The 21630-nt window shown below is 47.9% G+C and overlaps 1 protein-coding gene across 4 annotated transcripts in view; it reads left to right on the top strand.

The window, feature by feature from the left end:
* Positions 1 to 1427: 1427 nt before the first annotated feature.
* The window catches only part of UBE4B (ubiquitination factor E4B), a 156516-nt gene continuing 136313 nt past the window's right edge, over positions 1428 to 21630 (top strand). For 2 of the 4 annotated variants that reach the window (XM_033228436.1, XM_033228434.1), the window contains exon 1: positions 1428 to 2175. In XM_033228436.1, the coding sequence (XP_033084327.1) occupies positions 2152 to 2175 (24 nt within the window). In that variant the 5' untranslated portion in view covers positions 1428 to 2151. The remainder of the gene's footprint in view (positions 2176 to 21630) is intronic. The other 2 variants (XM_033228437.1, XM_033228438.1) reach the window with 1 other exon arrangement.

Below are 21630 nucleotides of genomic sequence, written 5' to 3'. Positions count from 1 at the left end.
TTTCACAGTGTTCGCCAGGTGGTCTCGATCTCCTGACCTCGTGATCCGCCCGTCTCGGCTCCCAAGTGCTGGGATTACAGGCTGGAGCCACCGCGCCCGGCCTTTTTTTTTTTTTTGAGACGGAGTCTCGCTCTGTCACCTGGGCTGGAGTGCAGTGGCCAGATCTCAGCTCAGTGCAAGCTCCGCCTCGTTTACCCATTCTCCTGCCTCAGCCTCCGAGTAGCTGGGACTACAGACCCGCGCCACCTCGCCCGGCTAGCTTTTTGTATTTGTTAGTAGAGACGAGGTTTCACGTGTTAGCCAGGATGGTCTCGATCTCCTGACCTCATGATCCGCCCGTCTCGGCTCCAAAGTGCTGGATTACAGGCTTGAGCCACCGCGCCCGGCCTAACTTTTTTTATTTTTTGAGATGGAGTCTGGCTCTGTTGCCCAGGCTGGAGTGCAGTGGTGCAATCTTGGCTCACTGCAAGCTCCGCCTCCCGGGTTCACGCCATTCTCTTGCCTCAGCCTCCCGAGTAGCTGGGACTACAGGCGCCCGCCACCACGCCCGGCTAATTTTTTGTACTTTTAGTAGAGACGGAATTTCACCGTGTTAGCCAGGATGGTCTCGATCTCCTGACCTCGTGATCCGCCCGCCTCGGCCTCCCAAAGTGCTGGGATTACAGGCGTGAGCCACCGCACCCGGCCAAATATTTGTATTCTTGTGCACCTGAAGATGGTTTTTCACCCACTGACTCCAAACGTCTTCCTTGCATTTGCTCTGTACAATTCAGTGATTTGGGTCTCTCATCCATTTATACTTTCAACTTTTATCAATACTTTTTGAACACACTTAAAAAAACCCCAGGAAGTATCTCTCTAAAAGGCCAAGGTAAAGTAAAATGAATGGAAGTTCTTGTGTCCGAGTTCTCCAACTGGCCTTTCCTGGAGGAGGTGGAAGAGTATGTAGCAGATGTTTTAGAAAATGAGCGCTCAATACGGTAGATCACGCTCCCGCGGACAAGGAGACGTTTTTCGTTTTCCTATCCCTTGCTTAAGCGGCGGGCGCGCAGAGTCCAGTGGGAGCGATGAGGTGTTTCTGGGATCCCAGGTCACAGAAAAGCAGGCGACTGGGAACGACGGAGGCGCCGCGGGCCAGCACCACCTTCTGGCGGATTTTCCCCGGCGTGCGTCCGGGAGCCGTCCCTCCCCCAGGCAGCCCACCTGGCCCAGGCCCGCCGCGCCCGCCGCCCTTGCGCGGTCGCCGTGGCAACGCCCCGCCCTGCCGCCGGCCTCCCTTTGCCCCTCCCCCCGTCCGGCGCGGCTGCGCGGGAGGGGGTGGGACGGGGGCGGGGAGAGGACGCAGGCAAGAGGAACTCCGCGGCGCGGCGCCCGCGACCTATTGGCTGCCACGTCCCGGCACCAGAAGCCCCGCCTCCCTGACGGGGGTCACGTGATCCCTTTCAAAGATGGCCGCCCTGTTGTTTTGATGAATAATACTTGGTGGGGCGAGGGGGAAAGAGTAGGGGTGGAGGGGTAGGAGGATTTACTCTTCCAGCGAGAGCTACGCGCGTCCTATCCTCCCCCTCCCCCCTACCCGGGCTCCGGCGTGGAGGCGGGGCGTGGCCGGCCTGCTTTGGGAGGGGAGGGGCTTCCCTTACAGTGTTGGGCTCTGCCAGGACGGCTGTGGGGTCGCCTTACCTCGGGGTATCCACTCTGCAGTGGACCAGTTCCCGCCAGGGGCAAAGGGTAGGAAGGAGAGCAGGATCTGCTGTAGGGACGCAGCTACGGCGCCACTATCACGAAGACACAGCAGGCTCGGGGCACGAGACGAGCTGGAGACCGCGCTGCCTAGTCTGGGTAACCTGGGAAGCAGAGGGTAGTAAGTGGCGCCTTAAGATAACCCTGTAGCAGCTGTAGTGGCGGCCAGAGGAGGCTGCTCGGGGAACAAGCGGCTGTAGTAGTCTCTGGGGCGATTGGAGTGACCGAAGCCAAGGCAGTTCAGTGCCTCTTGTGTTCTTATTTTTTAACCTCTGACTATGCAATTCTGAAACCTCCCCCATTCGGGGGACCAGACAGCCTGATAGACACCTTCCACTCTCCTTCCTCCCGCCGTGGTCTCGAGAACAGAAGGATCTCTCCCTAACGCCTTTCACCATTAAGAGGAAAGCGATGGAGGAGCTGAGCGCTGATGAGGTGAGGAGGTTGGGGGACACCTTGAGAGATTAGTTGGCAACTCGTTAGCGCTTTGGACAGGGATGATATTGCGCCAGTGCTGTCTGGCCTTTGGGCTTGGAGAAGGAACGGAGATATTTTCCAAGAATAACATGACTCCCCATAGGGTCTCCGGTTTTATTCTCCTTTATTCTTTTGCCTTATTTCTTCATTCTGAACTCCATTTGCTGCTTTCAGAGAGTTCTTTTAGGGTCTGAAAAAGAGAAGAGAGCATCTTGAGGTGTTTATTCTTTTCTTCAGGGTATGCAAAGAAGAACGGCTAGATTTACATCAAGTTAAAGTGTGTGTGTGTCGTCAGGAATTTAAAGCACGATTTTGGATGGAATGAGAATGTATGGTGGGTGAATATTTTTAAAGAAAGCGTTTGAAATTCCAAATATGTATGGTTATTTAACTGTATAAGCTGATTAAACATATCTTTTTGCTTGAGGGATGGTTTACAGATTCTTTGATATTTAACAAAATATGTATCTTCTCAACAGTTTAGAGAATTCCAGTTGTATTCTAGTGACTTAATATAAGACCACTAATGACTTCTGGCATTCTTCTCTTACATTCTATCTTTTTCTGCTTTTTGAATCTTTCAAACTTGTGTTTTGCTGTAGCAGAGACTGAACAGGAAGCAAGTGGTAGCAAATGAGTTTGTAAACTCTCTCCTGTTCTCATTTCGTAAAGGAGTTATACGATCTATTTCTTGATGTTTTAAAGATTGTTTAATAAGTTAGATTGTTGTAAAAAAAAAAAAAAAGCAGTGGCAATCAGGGTACAAGGAATTTCCTATGATTCTACTGCCTTTTCCCTTTTTACAAATTGGGAGCTTCCCTTTCAGGACCCCTGCTGGCCATACCCTCTTCAGCCTACCTCCACTTTTCTTCCACTGGTTCATCTTATAAACTTCACTACAGTATTAGGAAAGCAGTCATCCATCAGGTTGATTGTACTACAAGACTTCCATGCTCCAGTTTTGGCTACAGAGTATTTAGTGTGTTTTCTTAGGGACTGAAATTCTCCAGGTACAGGACATGGCAGTGGTGTGTGAAGGGTCAGGTAGGAAAGGAAGCAAATGATTTTGTTGATTGTAATACTTGGATACTTGGTTTGGAAAATCAAGATTGCCCATTCTGCGTTACTGACTTTGTGTTTTTATAAATACGTCAGAAATGTAATCAAGAGAATATTACACAGTTTCTTTCATTCGGTAGGAAATATCAAGAGATCTCCTAAGAATCACTTTGTTTTATGTGGTTTGTTTCTCCACCCTTACCCGTTTTTCATTAATGTTAATTCTAGTGAGTAATTTCTCTTAAAGCAGAGATGCTGTTTTTTTGTTTTCTGTTTGTTTGAGACTCAGTCTCGCTGTCGCCCAGGCTGGAGTGCAATGGCGCGATCTCGGCTCACTACAAGCTCCGCCTCCCGGGTTTACGCCATTCTCCTGCCTCAGCATCCCGAGTAGCTGGGGCTACAGGTGCCCGCCACCACACAGGGCTAATTTTTTGTATTTTTTTGTATTTTTAGTAGAGACGGGGTTTCACCGTGTTAGCCAGGATGGTCTCGATCTCCTGACCTCGTGATCTGTCTGCCTTGGCCTCCCAAAGTGCTGGGATTACAGGTGTCAGCCACTGCGACAGGCCAGAGATACTGTTTTTTAGTAGTACTTTACTCCCAGAAATTACTTTTTTTTTTTTTTTTTTTGAGACGGAGTCTTGCTCTGTCGCCCGGGCTAGAGTGCAGTGGCCGGATCTCAGCTCACTACAAGCTCCGCCTCCCGGGTTGACGCCATTCTCCTGCCTCGCCCGGCTAGTTTTTTTTGTATTTTTAGTAGAGACGGGGTTTCACCATGTTAGCCAGGATGGTCTCGATCTCCTGACCTCGTGATCTGCCCGTCTCGGCCTCCCAAAGTGCTGGGATTACAGGCTTGAGCCACCGTGCCCGGCCTACTTTTTTTTTCTTTTTTTTTGAGACAGAGTCTAGCTCTGTTGCCCAGGCCGGAGTGCAGTGGCTGATCTCAGCTCACTGCAAGCTCCGCCTTCCGGATTACGCCATTCTCCTGCCTCAGCCTCCCGAGTAGCTGGGACTACAGGCGCCCGCCACCTCGCCCGGCTAGTTTTTTGTATTTTTTAGTAGAGACGGGGGTTTCACCGTGTTAGCCAGGATGGTCTGGATCTCCTGACCTCGTGATCCGCCCGCCTCGGCCTCCCAAAGTGCTGGGATTACAGCTTGAGCCACCGCGCCCGGCCTTTTTTTTTTTTTTTTTTTGATGATCTGTTTAGAGGCTTTGCACACTTGAGTTTTCACCAAGAGATTCTTTTCAAACCAGTGAGGCGTTACAGACCAGTGAATATACTGTATAATCTAAAATGTGTCTCTTCACTTTGCTCAATCCTTGGAGAAGGTGTAACTTTTTTTGTGACCATATAAGGAACACTTGAAACCTTTGTGGAAGAAATAGAAGAAACTTTTTTCAAGGTCAGCAGAATATTCAAATAAATGAGAAAAATTAAATTCAGTAATACAGGATCAATGTAAAATTATCTTCAACAAATTAGTTGTCCTGAACACAAAGAGCGGATTCAATAACTGCTAATTTTACTCTCAGCAGAACCTGGAACAAATAATAATTCTTTGTTTTTAATTTTAAAAATTTTTATTGTTTTTTGTAGAGACGGGGGTCTTGCCATGTTGCCCAGGATGGTCTCAAACTCCTGACCTCAAGCGATCCTCCCACTTCAGCCTCCCAAAGTGGGAGCCAGACGAATAGTTTTTTGGAAAAAATATCTTTGAAGTTATTTTTTAAAAATTCAATTAAAAATTTTTGAGGTTAGGTAAGCAATTCTCTTGAGACATTTCCAAAGCTTTTGCCTTTGTATTGTTACTCTGTAGTTGGAAACTTGTGTCAGATATGGTAGGTGACATTGATTTGATTACAAAATAATACACTTATTGAAACTTCAAGCTTATATTTCAGGGTTAAAACAGGCAAGGCAGTGATCTTTTAATCTAATTTAGGAAATTAGGTAAGGCAGAGTTTCATATTTTAACAAAATGAAAATGTATGATTATACAGTCTGTGAAAAACAAAGGCTGGTATAACCAGACTGGTAGCTTTAGGAACTTTTACATTATGTGCACTTTTTGGTCCCTCTCATAGATCACCTAGAATTATTTTGTGTGTTTGTGTGTGTGTGTGACAGAGTTTCACTCTTATTGCCCAGGCTGGAGTGCAATGGCGCGATCTTGGCTCACTGCAACCTCTGCCTCCCGGGTTCAAGCAATTTTCCTGCCTCAGTCTGTCTAGTAGCTGGAATTGCAGGCATGCGCCACCATGCCTGGCTAATTTTGTAGTTTTAGTAGAGATAGGGTTTCTCATGTTGGTCAGGCTGGTCTTGAACTCCTGACCTCAGGTGATCGGCCCGCCTTGGCCTCCCAAGGTGCTGGGATTACAGGCATGAGCCACTGCGCCTGGCAGTCTTGTGCTTTTCAGTAGAGTGCTTTAACTTCACTGTTGTTTGTTGTTTATATAGTGTATGACAGTGAGTTCACTGCCCTGTAGTTCACTGCCTATAGGTTCATTGCAGAGCCGTGACTAAGTTCATTCTCTTCAGGAACCTACATTCCGAGGCATTATTATTTACATTATATTAATTCTATAACCTACTCATGTGTTGTTTCTCATATCTCAAGGTGGTGCTGTGAGTAGGTGGTGTGTTTGTTTTTGAGACAGGGGTCTGGCTCTGTCGCCCAGTCTGGAATGCAGTGGCACGATCTTGGCTCACTGCAGTCTCTCTTAGGTTCAAGTGATCCTCCCACCTCAGCCTCCCAAGCTGGGACTACAGACTCGTGCCACCACACCTGGCTACTTTTTGAATTTTTTTTGAGAGATGGGGTTTCACCATGTTGCCCAGGCTGGTCTCAAACTCCTGGGCTCAAGTGATCCGCCTGCCTCGGCCTCCCAAAGTGCTGAGGTTACAGGCATGAGCCACCATGCCCAGCCAAATAGGGTTCTTAAACTGTTTTTCAACAGTGGTAATAAGATTGCATTGAAGTGATTTTTCCCTGCTAAGTCTTCTTTGTGACTTAGTTCATCTGCAAGATGGTTGTTGGCTGGGATTCAGTGTGTGAATTTTAGGAAGTGTTGACCTGGTGCAGTGGCTCACTCCTGTAATCCCAGTACTTTGGGAGGCTGAGGTGGGTGGATCACCTGAGGTTGGGAGTTCGAGAACAGCCTGTCCAACATGGAGAAACCCAGTCTCTGCTAAAAATACAAAGTTAGCTGGGCGTGATGGTGCATGACTGTAATCCCAGCTACTCAGGAGGCTGAGGCAGGAGAATTACTTGAATCTGGGAGGTGGAGGTTGTAGTGGGCTGAGATCGCGCCATTGCACTCCAGCCTGGGCAATGAGAGCGAAACTCTGTCTCAAAAAAATAATAATAATAATAAAAATTTTAGAAAGTATTCCTTCCCAAATGCAGAATATGTGACCTTTGACTTTTTAGCAGTGTTCCATAAGTAGAAGAAAATTGACATTGAACGATAGCCTTAGGAGCCGGTTCTGTGCCAGGCACTTGAAAGCTCTGTCTCATTAGAGAAAACATTATAAACAAGCAGGTACTATTTTCCTAATTTTACAAGTCAGCAAACTGGGATTTAGGTTAAGTAACTTCTCCATAGGGACCTGGCTTAGAAGTGATGGGGTTGGAATTCAAACCCAGTGCTCTTGACTCGAAAGCCTTTTTATTTTATTGCGCAACAGCTGACATAAATTCACCACAGCTTCTGTATCAGTATCCTGCATAACACTGACCCAGTCTGCTTTGATATACATATTTTTTCTGTAGAAGTGCTGTTTTGCATGAATGCATGCATGGCGTGATCAGGGCATTTGGTACTGGTCCTCCCACTCCCAATTTTTTTTTTTTTTTTTTTAAATGCCTGTTGGGTTAAAAAATGTGGGAGTTGGGGCCAGGCGTGGTGGCTCACGCCTGTAATCCCAACACTTGGGAGGCCGAGGTGGGCGGATCATGAGGTCAGGAGATCAAGACCATCCTGGTTAACACGGTGAAACCCCATCTCTACTGAAAATACAAAAATTTGCTGGGTGTGGTGGTACGCACCTGTAATCCCAGCTACTCGGGAGGCTGTGGTAGGAGAATTGCTTAAACTCAGGAGGCGGAGGTTGCAGTGAGTCGAGATTGTGCCCGTGCACTCCAGCCTGGGAGGCAGAGCAAAACTCCATCTAAACACACACACACACACGCGCACAGAAAAACGAACAAAAAAGAAATTATAATTAAATTAGAGTGGAAGAGATAGATAGGAATCCAACAGTTATAAAATAGTGCCAGGTGCCATTGTGGAGGTATGCACAACTCACTTAAGAAACATGAGAAGGGACCTCTGGAGGGGCAGGGTCTTAGTGAAGACTTTCAAGAAAAAGTGATACTTATGTTGAGAAGCAGTTGCCCTGGGAACTGGCTCTGAAATGGAAGAGCTCAAGAAACAGCACCAAGTAGTGTGACTGGAGAGGTGGGTTTTACCTCAGGTGTGAGGTAGGTACCTGATCTCGGAGGGCTGTCAGAAACGTTTAGGACTTTGAACTTTCTTTTTTATTGTTGTTCTTTGGGACAGAATCTTGCTCTGTTGCCCAGGCTAGAGTGAAGTGGCATGATCTTGGCTCACTGCAGCCTCTGCTTCCCGAGTTCAAGTGATTCTCCTGCCTCAGCCTCCCAGGTAGCTGGGATTACAGGTGCATGCCACCATGCCTGCTATTTTTTTTTTTTTTTTTTGTATTCTTAGTAAAGATGGGGTTTCACCATGTTGTCTAGGCTGATTTCAAACTCCTGACCTCAAGTGATCCGCCTGCCTCTGTCTGCCAAAGTGCTGGGGTTACAGGCGTGAGCTATTGCACTCGGCTGAGTTTGAACTTTCTCTGTAAGATGCCTTTTAGGGATTTTAAGAGGTGAGAAAGATGGGTGGCAAGGGATTAAAGGGTAGTTTGGAAGAAGGTGGCTGCAGACTGCAAGATATATTAGGAGGCTGTTGTTGCTGTATAGGAGTGAGGCAGTGGAGTCCAGGGGAACTAAGGCATTGCCTGTGGGAATGGAGGGGAGCAGACAGACACCGAAAATACCAAGGACTGTGGTTAACCCAGTTTTGATGATTAGTTAGCTGTGAAGAGGGTAAGGGAGGAGAGATGGAGAAATGACACCTTGGTTTCTAGCTATGGAGAAGGATAGATAGGGGTTGAATAAGGAATTCTGGAGAAGCAGCAGATTTTGGAGAAAGCAGATGTTTCTTTTTTTTTTCTTCTTTTGAGACAGGGTCTCCCTCTGTCACCCAGGCTGGAGTGCAGTGGCGTGACCTCAGCTCACTGCAGCCTCTGACTCCCGGCTTCAAGTGATTCTCCTGCCTCAGCCTTCCGAGTAGCTGGGGCTACAGGTGCATGGCAGCCATGCCCAGCTAATTTTTGTATTTTTAGTAGAGACGGTGTTTCACCATATTGGCCAGGCTGATCTCGAACTCCTGACCTCAGTGATCCGCCTGCCATGGCCTCCCGAAGTGCTGGGGTTACAGGTGTGAGCTACCGCGCCCAACCTCCGGCTAATTTTTGTATATTTTGTAGAGACAGGGTCTTGCCATGTTGCCCAGGCTGGTCTCAAACTCCTGGGCTCAAGTGATCTGCCCATCTCAGCCTCCCAGAGTGCTGGGATTACAAGTTTAGTTTTAGACCATCAAAAAGATGAGTCCACATGTAGACCCCCACTCCGGCCTTGCTGCTCTAACATTCCCACTTCTTTTTTTTTTTTTTTTGAGATGGAGTCTTGCTCTGTCCCCCAGGCTGGAATGCAGTGACGCGATCTCCACTCACTGCAAGCTCTGCCTCCTGGGTTCACCCATTCACCTGCCTCAGCCTCCCGAGTAGCTGGGACTACAGGTACCTGCCACCACGCCCGGCTAATTTTTTTGTATTTTTAATAGAGACGGGGTTTCACCGTGTTAGCCAGGATGGTCTCGATCTCCTGACCTCATGATCTGCCCGCCTCAGCCTCCCAAAGTGCTAGGATTACAGGCTTGAGCCACCACGCCCAGCCCTTTTTTTTTTTTTTTTGAGATGGAATTTCGCTCTTGTTGACCAGGCTGGAGTGCAATGGCGTGATCTCAGCTCACCACAACCTCCACCTCCCAGGTTCAAGCGATTCTCCTGCCTCAGCCTCTGGAGTAGCTGGGACTACAGGCATGCACTACCATGCCTGGCTAATTTTTTTGTATTTTTAGTAGAAACAGGGTTTCTCCATGTTGGCTTGGGCTGGTCTCAAACTCTCGACCTTAGGTGATCCGCCCGCCTCAGCCTCCCTGAGTGCTGGTATTACAGGCGTGAGCCACCGTGCCTGGCCTGACATCCCCACTTCTTTGACCATTTCTCTACTTGTAACAGGCCTGAGGACCTGAGGTCCCTTTTTTCCTCAGTAGGTAGTTGCTACCGTTCACTTTATAACCAGGGCTCTTTCTCAAGCCTGGGAGGACAGTGGGATATAGCCTGCTAGGCCCCTTCTCTCTTTTTGTTCATTGTAGACAAGAGACAGAGAATGATAATAAGGATATTAGCTCTTATTTTTTTTTTTTTTTGATTTGAGACGGAGTCTCGCTCTGTCACCCAGGCTGGAGTGCAGTGGCCGGATCTCAGCTCACTGCAAGCTCCGCCTCCCGGGTTCACGCCATTCTCCTGCCTCAGCCTCCCGAGTAGCTGGGACTGCAGGCGCCGCCACCTCGCCCGGCTAGTTTTTTGTATTTTTTTAGTAGAGACGGGGTTTCACCATGTTAGCCAGGATGGTCTCAATCTCCTGACCTTGTGATCCGCCCGTCTCGGCCTCCCAAAGTGCTGGGATTACAGGCTTGAGCCACCGCGCCCGGCCTATTAGCTCTTAATATGTGCTGTACACTTAACTTGCTTCTCAAGGTTGGCATTCTTATCCCCTGTTTTACAGATAAGAAAATGGAGGCTAATATAAATTAATTTATTGAAGGACACACAACTAGTAAGTGGTAGAACCTGGATTCTAATCCAGAGTCTGACTCTAGAGTTTTCTGTCTATTTACTACCTCTAAAACGAAACTAACCTCAGCCAACTATAACATTTTTGGCATTCTTTCTTTTTTTTTGTTTTGAGATAGAGTTTCGCTCTTGTCACTCAGGCGTGAGTGAAATGGTGTGATCTCGGCTCACTGCAGCCTCCATCTCCTGGGTTCAAGCGATTCTCCTGCCTCAGCCTCCCAAGTAGCTGGGATTACAGGCTCCCGCCAGCATGCCCAGCTAATTTTTGTATTTTTGGTAGAGATGGGGTTTCACCATGTTGGCCAGGCTGGTCTAGAACTTCTGACTTCAGGTGATCCCCCCACCTCGGCCTCCCAATGTGCTGGGATTATAGGAGTGAGCCACTGTACCCAGCCACATTTATAGCATTCTTACTGTCCCTTCTGAGATAGGAAGTGGAAGCCCCAGTGGACTTTCTTTTTTTTCTTTCTTTTTCTTTTTTTTTTTTTTTTTTTTTTTGAGACAGAGTCTCTCTCTGTCCCCATGCTGGAGTGTAGTGGTGCGATCTCTCACCGCAACCTCCGCCTCCCGGGTTCAGGCGATTCTCCTGCCTCAGCCTCCCAAATAGCTGGGGTTACAGGCGCATGCCACTACTGCCTGGCTCATTTTTGTATTTTTAGGAGAGGGGTTTCACCATGTTGGTCAGGCTGGTCTCGAACTCCTGACCTCAAATGATCCACCCACCTCAGCCTCCCAAAGCTGTGGGATTACAGGCGTGATGCTGGAGTGCAGTGGCATCATCTCGGCTCATTACAACCTCTAACCCCTGGGTTCAAGCGATTCTCCTTTGTCAGCCCCCCGAGTATCTGGGATTAGAGGCGCCTGCTGCCAGGCCCAGCCCTCCAGTGGACTTTCATTCCCCATTTGTTATTGCTGAGAGTGGAGCTCATCAAACAGCCCCCAGCTCTTGTAGGGAAAGAAGGCAGAAAGACTTCTTTGTGCAAAGTGCATTTTCTTACGAGGCACTTGTAGTATCTAGTGGAAATGTCTTCCTGTAAACGGTTCATTCAACAGCACTTACAGTTTACTAGCTGCATCCCTGATAATAGACAAACGCTGCTGTGTGGGGCTTCATTCTAGTGGGAGGAGAGGGATAAAAAACAAACATGGCGGGGCGTGGTGGCTCACGCCTGTGATCCCAGCACTTTGGGAGGCTGAAGCAGGTGGATCACGAGGTCAGGAGTTTGAGACCAGCCTGAGCAGCGTGGTGAAACCCCGTCTGTACTAAAAATACAAAAATTATCCAGGCATGGTGGCGCACACCTGTAATCCTAGGAACTCAGGAGGTTGAGGCAGGAGAATAGCTTGAACCCGGAAGGCAGGGGTTACAGTGAGCTGAGATCACACCACTGCACTCCAGCCTGGGCGACAGAGCAAGACTGTGTCTTAAAAACAAACAAACATGTTCACATAAGGTGTCATTTGATGAGAAGTGCTGTGAAGAGAACTACTTAGGGACGGAGTGTTGTTACAGAGTATTTCTCTGGCCCAAAGGGACAGACAACAATCATTTGTGTATAATGTATGCACTTTTAGAAGGTGGCCTTGGAAAGAATTTCAGCGATGGCTGGGAGCTTGCTCAGGGAAGAATGTTCCCAGGTACAGGGAACAGCAGCTACAGAAGGCCTTGAGGTAAACGCATTATTGAGCTGTTCCAGGAATAGCAAGGAGGCCAGGCATGGTTAGAGCCTGCTGTGCAAGGGGCACAATGGCAGGAGGTAAAGTCATTCCTTCCTTTTTTTAAAAAATTTTTTTGAGATACAGCCTTACTCTGCCACTCAGGCTGGACTGCAGTGGCTCAATGTCAGCTCACTGCAACCTCTGCCTCCCGGGTTCAAGCAATTCTCCTGTCTCAGCCTCCCAAGTAGCTGGGATTACAGGCATGCACCACTATGCCCGGCTAATTTTGTATTCTTAGTAGAGTTGGAATTTTACCATGTTGACCAGGCTGGTCTCAAACTCCTGACCTCAGGTGATCTGCCGGCCTTGGCCTCCCAAAGTGCTGGGATTACAGGTGTGAGCCACTGCGCCCAGACAACTTTCAGTAAAAACTTACTGAGTTCTCATAACTGTTTTTCAATCATTTCTGATATGTACTCTCTTCCCCCTTGTTTTCATCACATTTTGATATCTTTGATATTGAAATGCTTCTTCTTTTTTTTTTTGTGAGACGGAGTCTCGCTCTGTCACCCAGGCTGGAGTGCAGGGGCGTGATCTCGGCTCACTGCAAGCTCCGCCTCCCGGGTTTTACGCCATTCTCTCGCCTCAGCCTCCCGAGTAGCTGGGACTACAGGCGCCCGCCATCTCGCCCGGCTAATTTTTTGTATTTTTTTAGTAGAGACGGGGGTTTCACCGTGTTAGCCAGGATGGTCTCGATCTCCTGACCTCGTGATCCGCCCGTCTCGGCCTCCCAAAGTGCTGGGATTACAGGCTTGAGCCACCGCGCCCGGCCTCTTTTTTTTTTTGTGAGACGGAGTCTCGGTCTGTCACCCAGGCTGGAGTGCAGGGGCGTGATCTCGGCTCACTGCAAGCTCCGCCTCCCAGGTTCATGCCATTTTCCTGCCTCAGTCTCCCAAGTAGCTGGGACTACAGGCGCCCACCGCCATGCCTGGCTAATTTTTAAAATATTTTTAGTAGAGACAGGGTCTCACCATGTTAGCCAGGATGGTCTCGATCTCCTGACCTCGTGATCCGCCCGCCTCGGCCTCCCAAAGTGTTGGGATCACAGGTGTGATCCAACACACCTGGCTGAGATGCTTCTTATAAATAGATGGTGTAATCACTGTTGGCCAGGTGGCAGTTGTGACATAGTTGTCATTTCCTGTTTAGGTGTGAACCTGGTTATACCTGTTCATGTAATCACCCCTTCAGTTGAGTGCTACAGTGTTAAATTTAGTTGCCATTTTAAATGCCTTCCAAAAAATTACACTTAGATTTAGCAGTGAAAGCAAATGTTACTTTGTATACAGAGAGGAATGGAAACAGGAGGTGGGATGTCTGTTTGATGTTTCTAAAGAAAATGTTTGTTGTTGGGGTAGTGACCACAATTCCATGTTTTTTTCTTTCTTTTTTTTTTTTTTGAGACAGAGCCTTGCTTTGTTACTCAGGCTGGAGTGCAGGGGCAGGATCTCGGCTCACTGCAACTTCCACCTCCCGGGTTCAAGTGATTCTCGTGTCTCAGCCTCCCGAGTAGCTGGGAGTATAGGCACGTGCCACCACGCCCGGCTAATTTTTGTGTTTTTTAGCAGAGGTGGGGTTTTACTCTTGTTGGCCAAGCTGATCTTGAACTCCTTAACTCAAGTGATCGGCCTGCCTCAGCCTCCCAAAGTGCTAGGATTACAGGCGTGAAGCACCGCGCCTGACCCAATTCCATATTTATTTTTTTTTTTTTTTTTTTTTTTTTTTTTTTTTTTTTTTTTTTTTGAGACGAGTCTCGCGCTGTCACCCAGGCTGGAGTGCTGTGGCGGGATCTCAGCTCACTGCAAGCTCCGCCTACTGGGTTCACGCCATTCTCCTGCCTCAGCCTCCCGAGTAGCTGGGACTACAGGCGCCCGCCACCTCGCCCGGCTAGTTTTTGTATTTTTAGTAGAGACGGGGTTTCACCGTGTTAGCCAGGATGGTCTCGATCTCCTGACCTCGTGATCCGCCCGTCTCGGCCTCCCAAAGTGCTGGGATTACAGGCTTGAGCCACCGCGCCCGGCCCAATTCCATATTTAATTGCCAAACACCACCAAGTGAATTAGGGCAGCAGTCCGCAACCTTTTTGGCACCAGGGACTGGTTTCGTGGAAGACAGTTTTTCCGTGGGCAGTGGTATGGGGAGGGGAAGGGATGGTTTTGAGATGATTCAAACACATTATATTTGTTGTGCTCCTTCCTTCCTTCCTTCCATCCATCCACCCACTGCCTACCCGTCTCGCTCTGTCACCCAGGCTAGAGTACAGTAGTGTGGTCTCAGCTCACTGCAGCTCCGCCTCCTGGGCTCAAGCGATCCTCCCACCTCAGCCTCCTGAGTAGTTGGGACCATAGGCGCACGCCATCATGCCCGGCTAATTTTTTGTATTTTTGGTAGAAACAGAGTTTTACTATGTTGGTCAGGCTGGTGTTGAACTCCTGAGCTCAAGCAGTCCACCCACCTCAGCCTCCCAAAGTGTTGGAATTACAGGCATGAGCCACCATGCCCAGCCTGTGCACTTTATTTCTATTATTATTATATTGTAATATAGAATGAAATAATTATACAACCCACCATAATGTAGAAAGCGAGCCCTGACCTCGCTTTCCTGCAACTAGACCGTCCATCTAGGCGTGATGGGAGAAAGTGGCAGATTGTCAGGCATTAGATTCTCATAAGGAGTGCGCAAGGTCGATCCCTCGCGTGCAGAGCTCCGTGTAGGGTGCACGCTTCCATCAGAATCTGATGCCACTGCTGATCTTGCAGGAGGTGGTGAAGCTGCGGTAGGAATGCGAGTGATGGGGAGTGGCTGTAAATACGGATGAAGCTTCTCTCCCTCACTCGCTTGCTCGCTTGGTGCTGGTCTGTGGCCCAGGGGTTAGGGATCCCCGCATTAGGAAACTTCAGAGAGGCAGAATTCCATAAGTGTGTGAAGCCATGTCACATTGTATAACTGAACATAGGAGGATTGCATTTCACACTCAGACAATGCAGCCTTAGGTCAGAGACACTCCACATTCCTCAGAAAGAAATTTCAAAGCTTTGAGAGCCTGGTGTAACTGGTGACAACTCTGTCCTTGTCTGTTGTTCAGGCATTTTGTTGTAGTTTAATGTGCCATATTTTTTTTTTTCTTGGTGGTGAAAAATAATGGTGCAGTTTACAGTCTGACATATTTGATGAAATATGGTCTGTGTCCAGCATTGTTCTAGACCATGAGGATATACCAGTGGACAAAACAGACAGAAATCTCTGGTGTATCCTCATGGTCTAGTCCTGGGCATTCTGGCTGCTGTGAAGAGAATAGATAAGGAGGAAAGAGCAAAAGCGGAGAGAAAGGCGGCCATGGAAAGAGTCCCAGTGAGAGATGATGTGAGGGCCACCCGCTGGGGTTAGTGGCCGAGAGGGGGAGAAAGGGTCAAACACTAGATGGTCAGATACATTTTGTGGGTAGAGCCGATAGGATTGGGTAGTGGGTTGCGCGTGGGGTGTGAAAGAGTGGAGTGGAAGGTGCCGGGATGAGTTAGGTTATCATCGAGTTGATTGTTGTAACAGAGGGACATGAAGTGGCAGCTGCTTAAGCCAGATAGATATTTATTTCTCTCTAAATAGAAGTCTGGGTAGGAGGCCGGGGCTGGTATGGCAGCTCTGTGCTCATTAGGAGCCCAAGTGCCTTCTGTCTTGTACCAACTTTCCTAACATATGGCTTCCATCTTTTGGCCCTTGTATGTCTGCATTCTGGCCAGAGAAGGGAGGGGAGGTCATGTGCCTCTTCATGGCACAGATTGAAAGTTGCACAGATCACTCCTGTTTACCTCTCACTGGCTGGAACCCAAGTCACATGGCCACAGCTACTTGCCGGGAAGGCTGAGAAACAGTTTTTCTTGGGCAGCCATGTGTTCAGCTATACGTCCTCTCACATCAGAAAGGGAGAACAGTCTATGCGTTTCTTTCCAAACCCTTCTCCCAAGGGAGACAACCCCAGATCAACTTCAGAGTCCAGAATCCCTGGATGATGTACGTTCCAGGAATCTTTAGTTTAAAACAAAGTTATCAGGGGGCTCTGCTGTGCCCCGTACCATGGTGGAAAGGTTAGGATAATGGAAGTAGAAACCCTATTTGGAAAAGGGAAGAATGGGGAGTAATACCCTGTGCTGGTCCGTAGCCATTGTCAACTCCTGGCAGGCTGAGCTGTGAGTGCTCCCTGCCCTGGGAGTACTGTGAGGTTCTGACCTCACCTTTCTGGCAACCTTGATTCTGGTCTCTTGGAGGAGCTCCCTTGTGCCTGGCCCTCTGTAGCCTCTGACTTTACTCTCTGGAGAGTTTTTCTGTGTTTCTTTTCCTCTGGGGTCAGGTCTGAAGTGGAGGTTGGAGGCTATTGTCTTTGTAGGGTTAAACAGTTTCTCCAGTTTGCTTCCTGTTGGATATTGAAGGAGTGGGCTTTTTCAACCCTACTTAGCCCCAAATTACCCGACTGTAAACTTTGATTGTAGGCCGCGGACATTCCTTAGGCAGATCTATATTCCCTTTTATCTTTGTATGCAAATTGGCAAGCTTTGGCTTGAGTCTGTTTCATGCTTGCGGGACTTCTTGCTTGAAGTGGCATGAAGCCAGTAAGCACCAAATTTTGTATTGTTCAACCAGTTCCCCTAGAATTACAGGCCATGTTGGCATGCAGGCTGTTTTCTAAGATACCACGGGTTTTGCCAAATGTTTTATTGTGACCTACAAGGACCGCCATCCTTCCATCCTACAATACCTGTGCCCATGCTGACCCCTAAGCCAATGCTACATATTCGTATTCTGTTAAGGCTGATTACTTCCAGCTTCTAAATTCTGTGTATTAGTTAGGATATTGATTTGACTGCTGTGGCAGAGATTGAAAGTAATAATGGCTTAAACAAGATAGAAGCTGATTTTTTTCTATTTCAAGTGAAAATCTGGATAGGTGATTGAGAGCTGGCTTAGTAACTCCATGACTGCTAGGGGGCCAGACTCATGCTGTTTTGAGCACTGTCATCCTCTAGCTTATAGGCCAGGAGGGCTGCTCCAGCTTCTCTGAGGAAATCTGCATCCCAGTCCTCAGGAAGGGCCTCAAGTAGGAGGAGAGGGCATGTTCTGTCGCATAAGAGCGAGGCCAGAAAGCTTCATATATCATTACTTACATCTCCTTGGCTAGAGCTTAGTCTCCTGGCCACACTCAAATGCAAACATGACTGAATGCATTTTATTTTATTTATTTTACTTTTTCAGAGACAAGGTCTTTTCTGTCACCCAGGCTAGCATGCAGTGCAGCCTCTAACTCCTGGGCTCAAGTGATCCTCCTGCCTCAGTCTCCTGAGTAACTAGGAGGTGTGTGCCACTGTGCCCAGCTAATTTTTAAATTTTTATTAGAGATGAGGGTCTCACTATCTTGCCCAGGCTGGTCTTGAACTCCCAACTTCAAACAGTCCTCCTTCCTCGGCTTCCCAAGACCCTGGGATTACAGGCATGAGCCACCACATCCAGCCTGAATGTGTTTTGGGAGGCAACTAGCTTTTCTACCACAGGGATACCAGGAATTTTGGCTTAAGCAGCTCAAAAAATGGAGTTGTCATATACTGAGATGGGGAAAATTGAAAGAGAAGATTGGGAGGGAGATGTTGTCATCTGGTTTGAACATATCGTGAATATGTTGCCTGTTCTTTATCCGTGTGGAGATGCGAAGTAGTTGTGTAGGAGTTTGCAGTTCTGGGGGGGATGGTTGGAGTTAGGGATACTAATCTGGAAGTTGTCATTGTATTTAAAATCATGAGAGTGGATAGATTTTACCTAGAGAGCGAGCATAAATGCAGAAGAGAAGAGGACTGAGCCTCCATCCATTCAGCAATTAAAGGTTGGGAGATCAGGAGGATTCAGAAAAGGAGACTGATAAGAAACAGCCGCTGAGGTTGGAGGCCAGTCTAGAGAGCATGGAATCTGGTGTCCCGGGAAAGAAAGTATTTCATGATGGGAAATGTTCAACTGGGTCTAATGTTGATAAAATTAGCGGAGGACCAAGACTTCACTATGGGATTTGGTGACCTGGAGGCCCTTGGTTACAAGACTGATTTCATTGCTGATTAGAGCAAGTTCAAGAGAGAATGGGAGGAGAGGGGAGGGAGCTCAGGAGTGAGGCGTAGGCTCCAGGGGTGCACCGGGAAGCCATCTGTAGTTGGCGGAAGCCATGGGTTTTAGAAGTGACAAGAAAACATGTGGTGAGCATATCTTTTCTGTTTTAACTTTTCCCATTCTCTGCTATAATCACTACTTTCTTATTCATTTAACACTCTGTTTCTCTCTCTTTCCCCGAGGGAGGAAGTAAAGAGGTAGAGATATATTTGTCTATCATTCCTGGCATGAGGTTTTGGGCCTGAAGAGTTCCAAATAATAAATTTTGAGACATAATATGGGGAACGTTGGATCATGTTGTTTTTAGAGCTTAAAAAAATAGCTGAGTGGCAAATATTTAAGGGTAGGGGACTTGAATATTATTTGTTTGCTTAATTTCAACAAATATTTGTGGGCTTTGTGCCAGGTACGGAGGGCTGACTATGTGGAGATTCTGCTTGAATATGACGAAGTCCTGGTTTTTACCTTCAGTGACCTCCAGCTCCAGCTGGGGACACAGGAACACAGCCAGCTAGACTTCAAGTGCTAAATAGACATTTCAGTAAAGGGGGTACAGGTGATGGAGCAGTCAATTCTGATGGGGAATGTAGGGAGGGGACTGGGAAGATTTGAATTAGTCTTGAAGGATGATTAGGATTTTGCCATTTGGAACACTGTAGCCAGGCGCAGTGATGCACACCTGCAGTCCCTGCTGCTTGGGAGGCCAAGGCAGGAGGATCACTTGAGCCCGGGAGTTTGAAACCAGCCTGGGAAATATCATAAGACCTTTTCTCTTAAAAAAAAAAAAAAAAAAAAATAGGCCGGGCGCGGTGGCTCAAGCCTGTAATCAGCACTTTGGGAGGCCGGACGGGCGGATCACGAGGTCAGGAGATCGAGACCATCCTGGCTAACACGGTGAAACCCGTCTCTACTAAAAAAATACAAAAAACTAGCCGGGCATGGTGGCGGGCGCCTGTAGTCCCAGCTACTCGGGAGGGTGAGGCAGGGAATGGCGTGAACCCGGGAGGCGGAGCTTGCAGTGAGCGAGATCCGGCCACTGCACTCCAGCCTGGGCGACAGAGCGAGACTCTGTCTCAAAATAAATAAATAAATAAATAAATCAATAACAACAACAACACAACAAAATATATATATATATTATATATTTTTTTTTTTTTTTTTTTTTTTTTTTTGAGACGGAGTCTCGCTCTGCCGCCCAGGCTGGAGTACTGTGGCGGATCTCGGCTCACTGCAAGCTCCGCCTCCGGGTTCACGCCATTCCCCTGCCTCAGCCTCCCGAGTAGCTGGGACTACAGGCCCCGCCACCTCGCCCGGCTAGTTTTTTGTTATTTTTTAGTAGAGACGGGGTTTCACCGTGGTTAGCCAGGATGGTCTCGATCTCCTGACCTCGTGATCCGCCCGTCTCAGCCTCCCAAAGTGCTGGGATTACAGGCTTGAGCCACTGCGCCTGGCCAAAAAAATTTTAAATTAAAAAACAGTGTTGGGGCGGGCGCGGTGGCTCAAGCCTGTAATCCCAGCACTTGGGAGGCCGAGACGGCGGATCACGAGGTCAGGAGATCGAGACCATCCTGGCTAACACGGTGAAACCCCGTCTCTACTAAAAAGTAGAAAAAACTAGCCGGGCGAGGTGGCGGGCGCCTGTAGTCCCAACTACTCGGAGGCTGAGGCAGGAGAATGGCGTAAAACCCGGGAGGCGGAGCTTGCAGTGAGCTGAGATCCGGCCACTGCACTCCAGCCGGGCGACAGAGCGAGGACTCCGTCTCAAAAAAAAAAAAAAAAAAAAAACCAAAAAAAAAAAACAGTGTGCTGGGCATAGTGGCTTATGCCAATAACCCCAGCAATTTGGGAGGCTAAGATGAGCAGATCACTTGAGTCCAGGAGTTTGAGACCAACTTGGCCAACACAGGGAGACCCCATATTTCCAAAATAAAATAAGATAAAATAAAATAAAAACTTAGCTGGGTGTGGTGGCACGCACCTGTGGTCCCAGCTACTTGGGAGGCTGAGGTGGGAGAATCGCTTGAGCCTGGCAGGTCCAGGGTGCAGTAAGCTGTGATCCGTGTCATTGCACTCCAGACTGGGCAAGACAGCAAGACTCTGTCTCAAAAAAAAAAAAAGTTAGAAAAACAAGTCTGTGGTGAAGAGAAATGTTTCATTTACTTCTTACTTTGGGCAAACTCTGTTACATTCATTCTTTTGAAATTGATGTTAGAAATATGAGAACATTGGAGAAAAACTGAAGATGATGACAAATATGGGATATTGGTAGCTGCTTGCTGATATGAAAGGCTTTTTTTTTTTTGAGACAGTCTTGCTTTGTCACCCAGGCTGGAGTGCAGTGGCGCTCTCAGCTCACTGCAACCTCCACTTCTGGGGTTCAAGCAGTTCTCCTGCCTCGGCCTCCCAAGTAGCTGGGATTACAGGCATGCACCACCCCACCTGGCTAATTTTCATATGTTTAGTAGAGACGAGGTTTTGCCATGTTGGTCAGGCTGGTCTTGCACTCCTACCTCAGGTGATCCGCCTGCCTTGGCCTCACAAAGTGTTGGAATTACAGGCATGAGCCACTGTGCCTGGCCTAATCTGAAAGGTTTTGAGATATATCAGGCACAGCCAAATGTGTGACCCCAAGCTCTCCAAAACCACTAAGGGCCTACAGCAGCTGAAGGAGTAGGTGATAGGGAGAAGTTGGAGGAACAGGAAAGGGATTTCATTAAAATCACTTCTCTCCTAATATTAACCACACTGCACTGAATTATTTATTCACTTAGTGTAGCTCCTACTGGGACATAAACTCCTGGCTATTCTTGTTTACTGCTTTTTATCCAAATCCTAGCACAGGGCTTGGCACAGAGTGGCTCAGAACAAATACTTGTTGAATGCATGAATGAATACAGCGATACAACATGTCTTTTCAGTACTCCCTATTCTTTTTTTTTTTTAATAGAGATGGAGTTTCACTATGTTGCCGAGGCTGGTTTCCAACTCCTGGCTTCAAGCCATCTTCCCTCCTCAGCCTCCCAAGTGTTGAGATTATAGGCGTGCGCCATCACAACCAGCCTGCCTCCCAATTCTTGTATTGCAATAGTGTATTTGTTTGCTGCATTAAGTTGTGTTAGTTAGGTTAAGGTAGGCACTTGATGAAAAAAGCCTCATTATCAGAGTTCTAATTCAGAGTCAGACATACCTGCAGGGTTTTTTGGTTGTTTGCTTTTTGTTTTGAGACAGGACTTGCTCTGTGGCCCAGGCTGGAGGGCAGTGGCATTATCATAGCTCACTGCAGCCTCAAACTCCTGGGCTCAAATGATCTTCCCGCCTCAGCCTCCTGAGTAGCTGGGACTACAGGCGTGCTACTGTTCCTGGCTCTTACCTGGATTTTATTTGGACCAACAAATTGGATGATTCTGGGGAAAGTACTTAATCTTTCTGAGCCTCAGTTTCCTCACTTGTAAAATGGGGATATGGAATACCATCTGATAGCACCGTTCTTCAGAATAATTGGAG

The sequence above is a fragment of the Trachypithecus francoisi genome, unplaced genomic scaffold (genome assembly GCF_009764315.1).
Source record: "Trachypithecus francoisi isolate TF-2019V2 unplaced genomic scaffold, Tfra_2.0 Lachesis_group12, whole genome shotgun sequence".
NCBI lineage: Eukaryota > Metazoa > Chordata > Mammalia > Primates > Cercopithecidae > Trachypithecus > Trachypithecus francoisi.
Note: the sequence above shows the minus strand (reverse complement) of the source record. Positions and strands in the feature narration are given on the sequence as shown.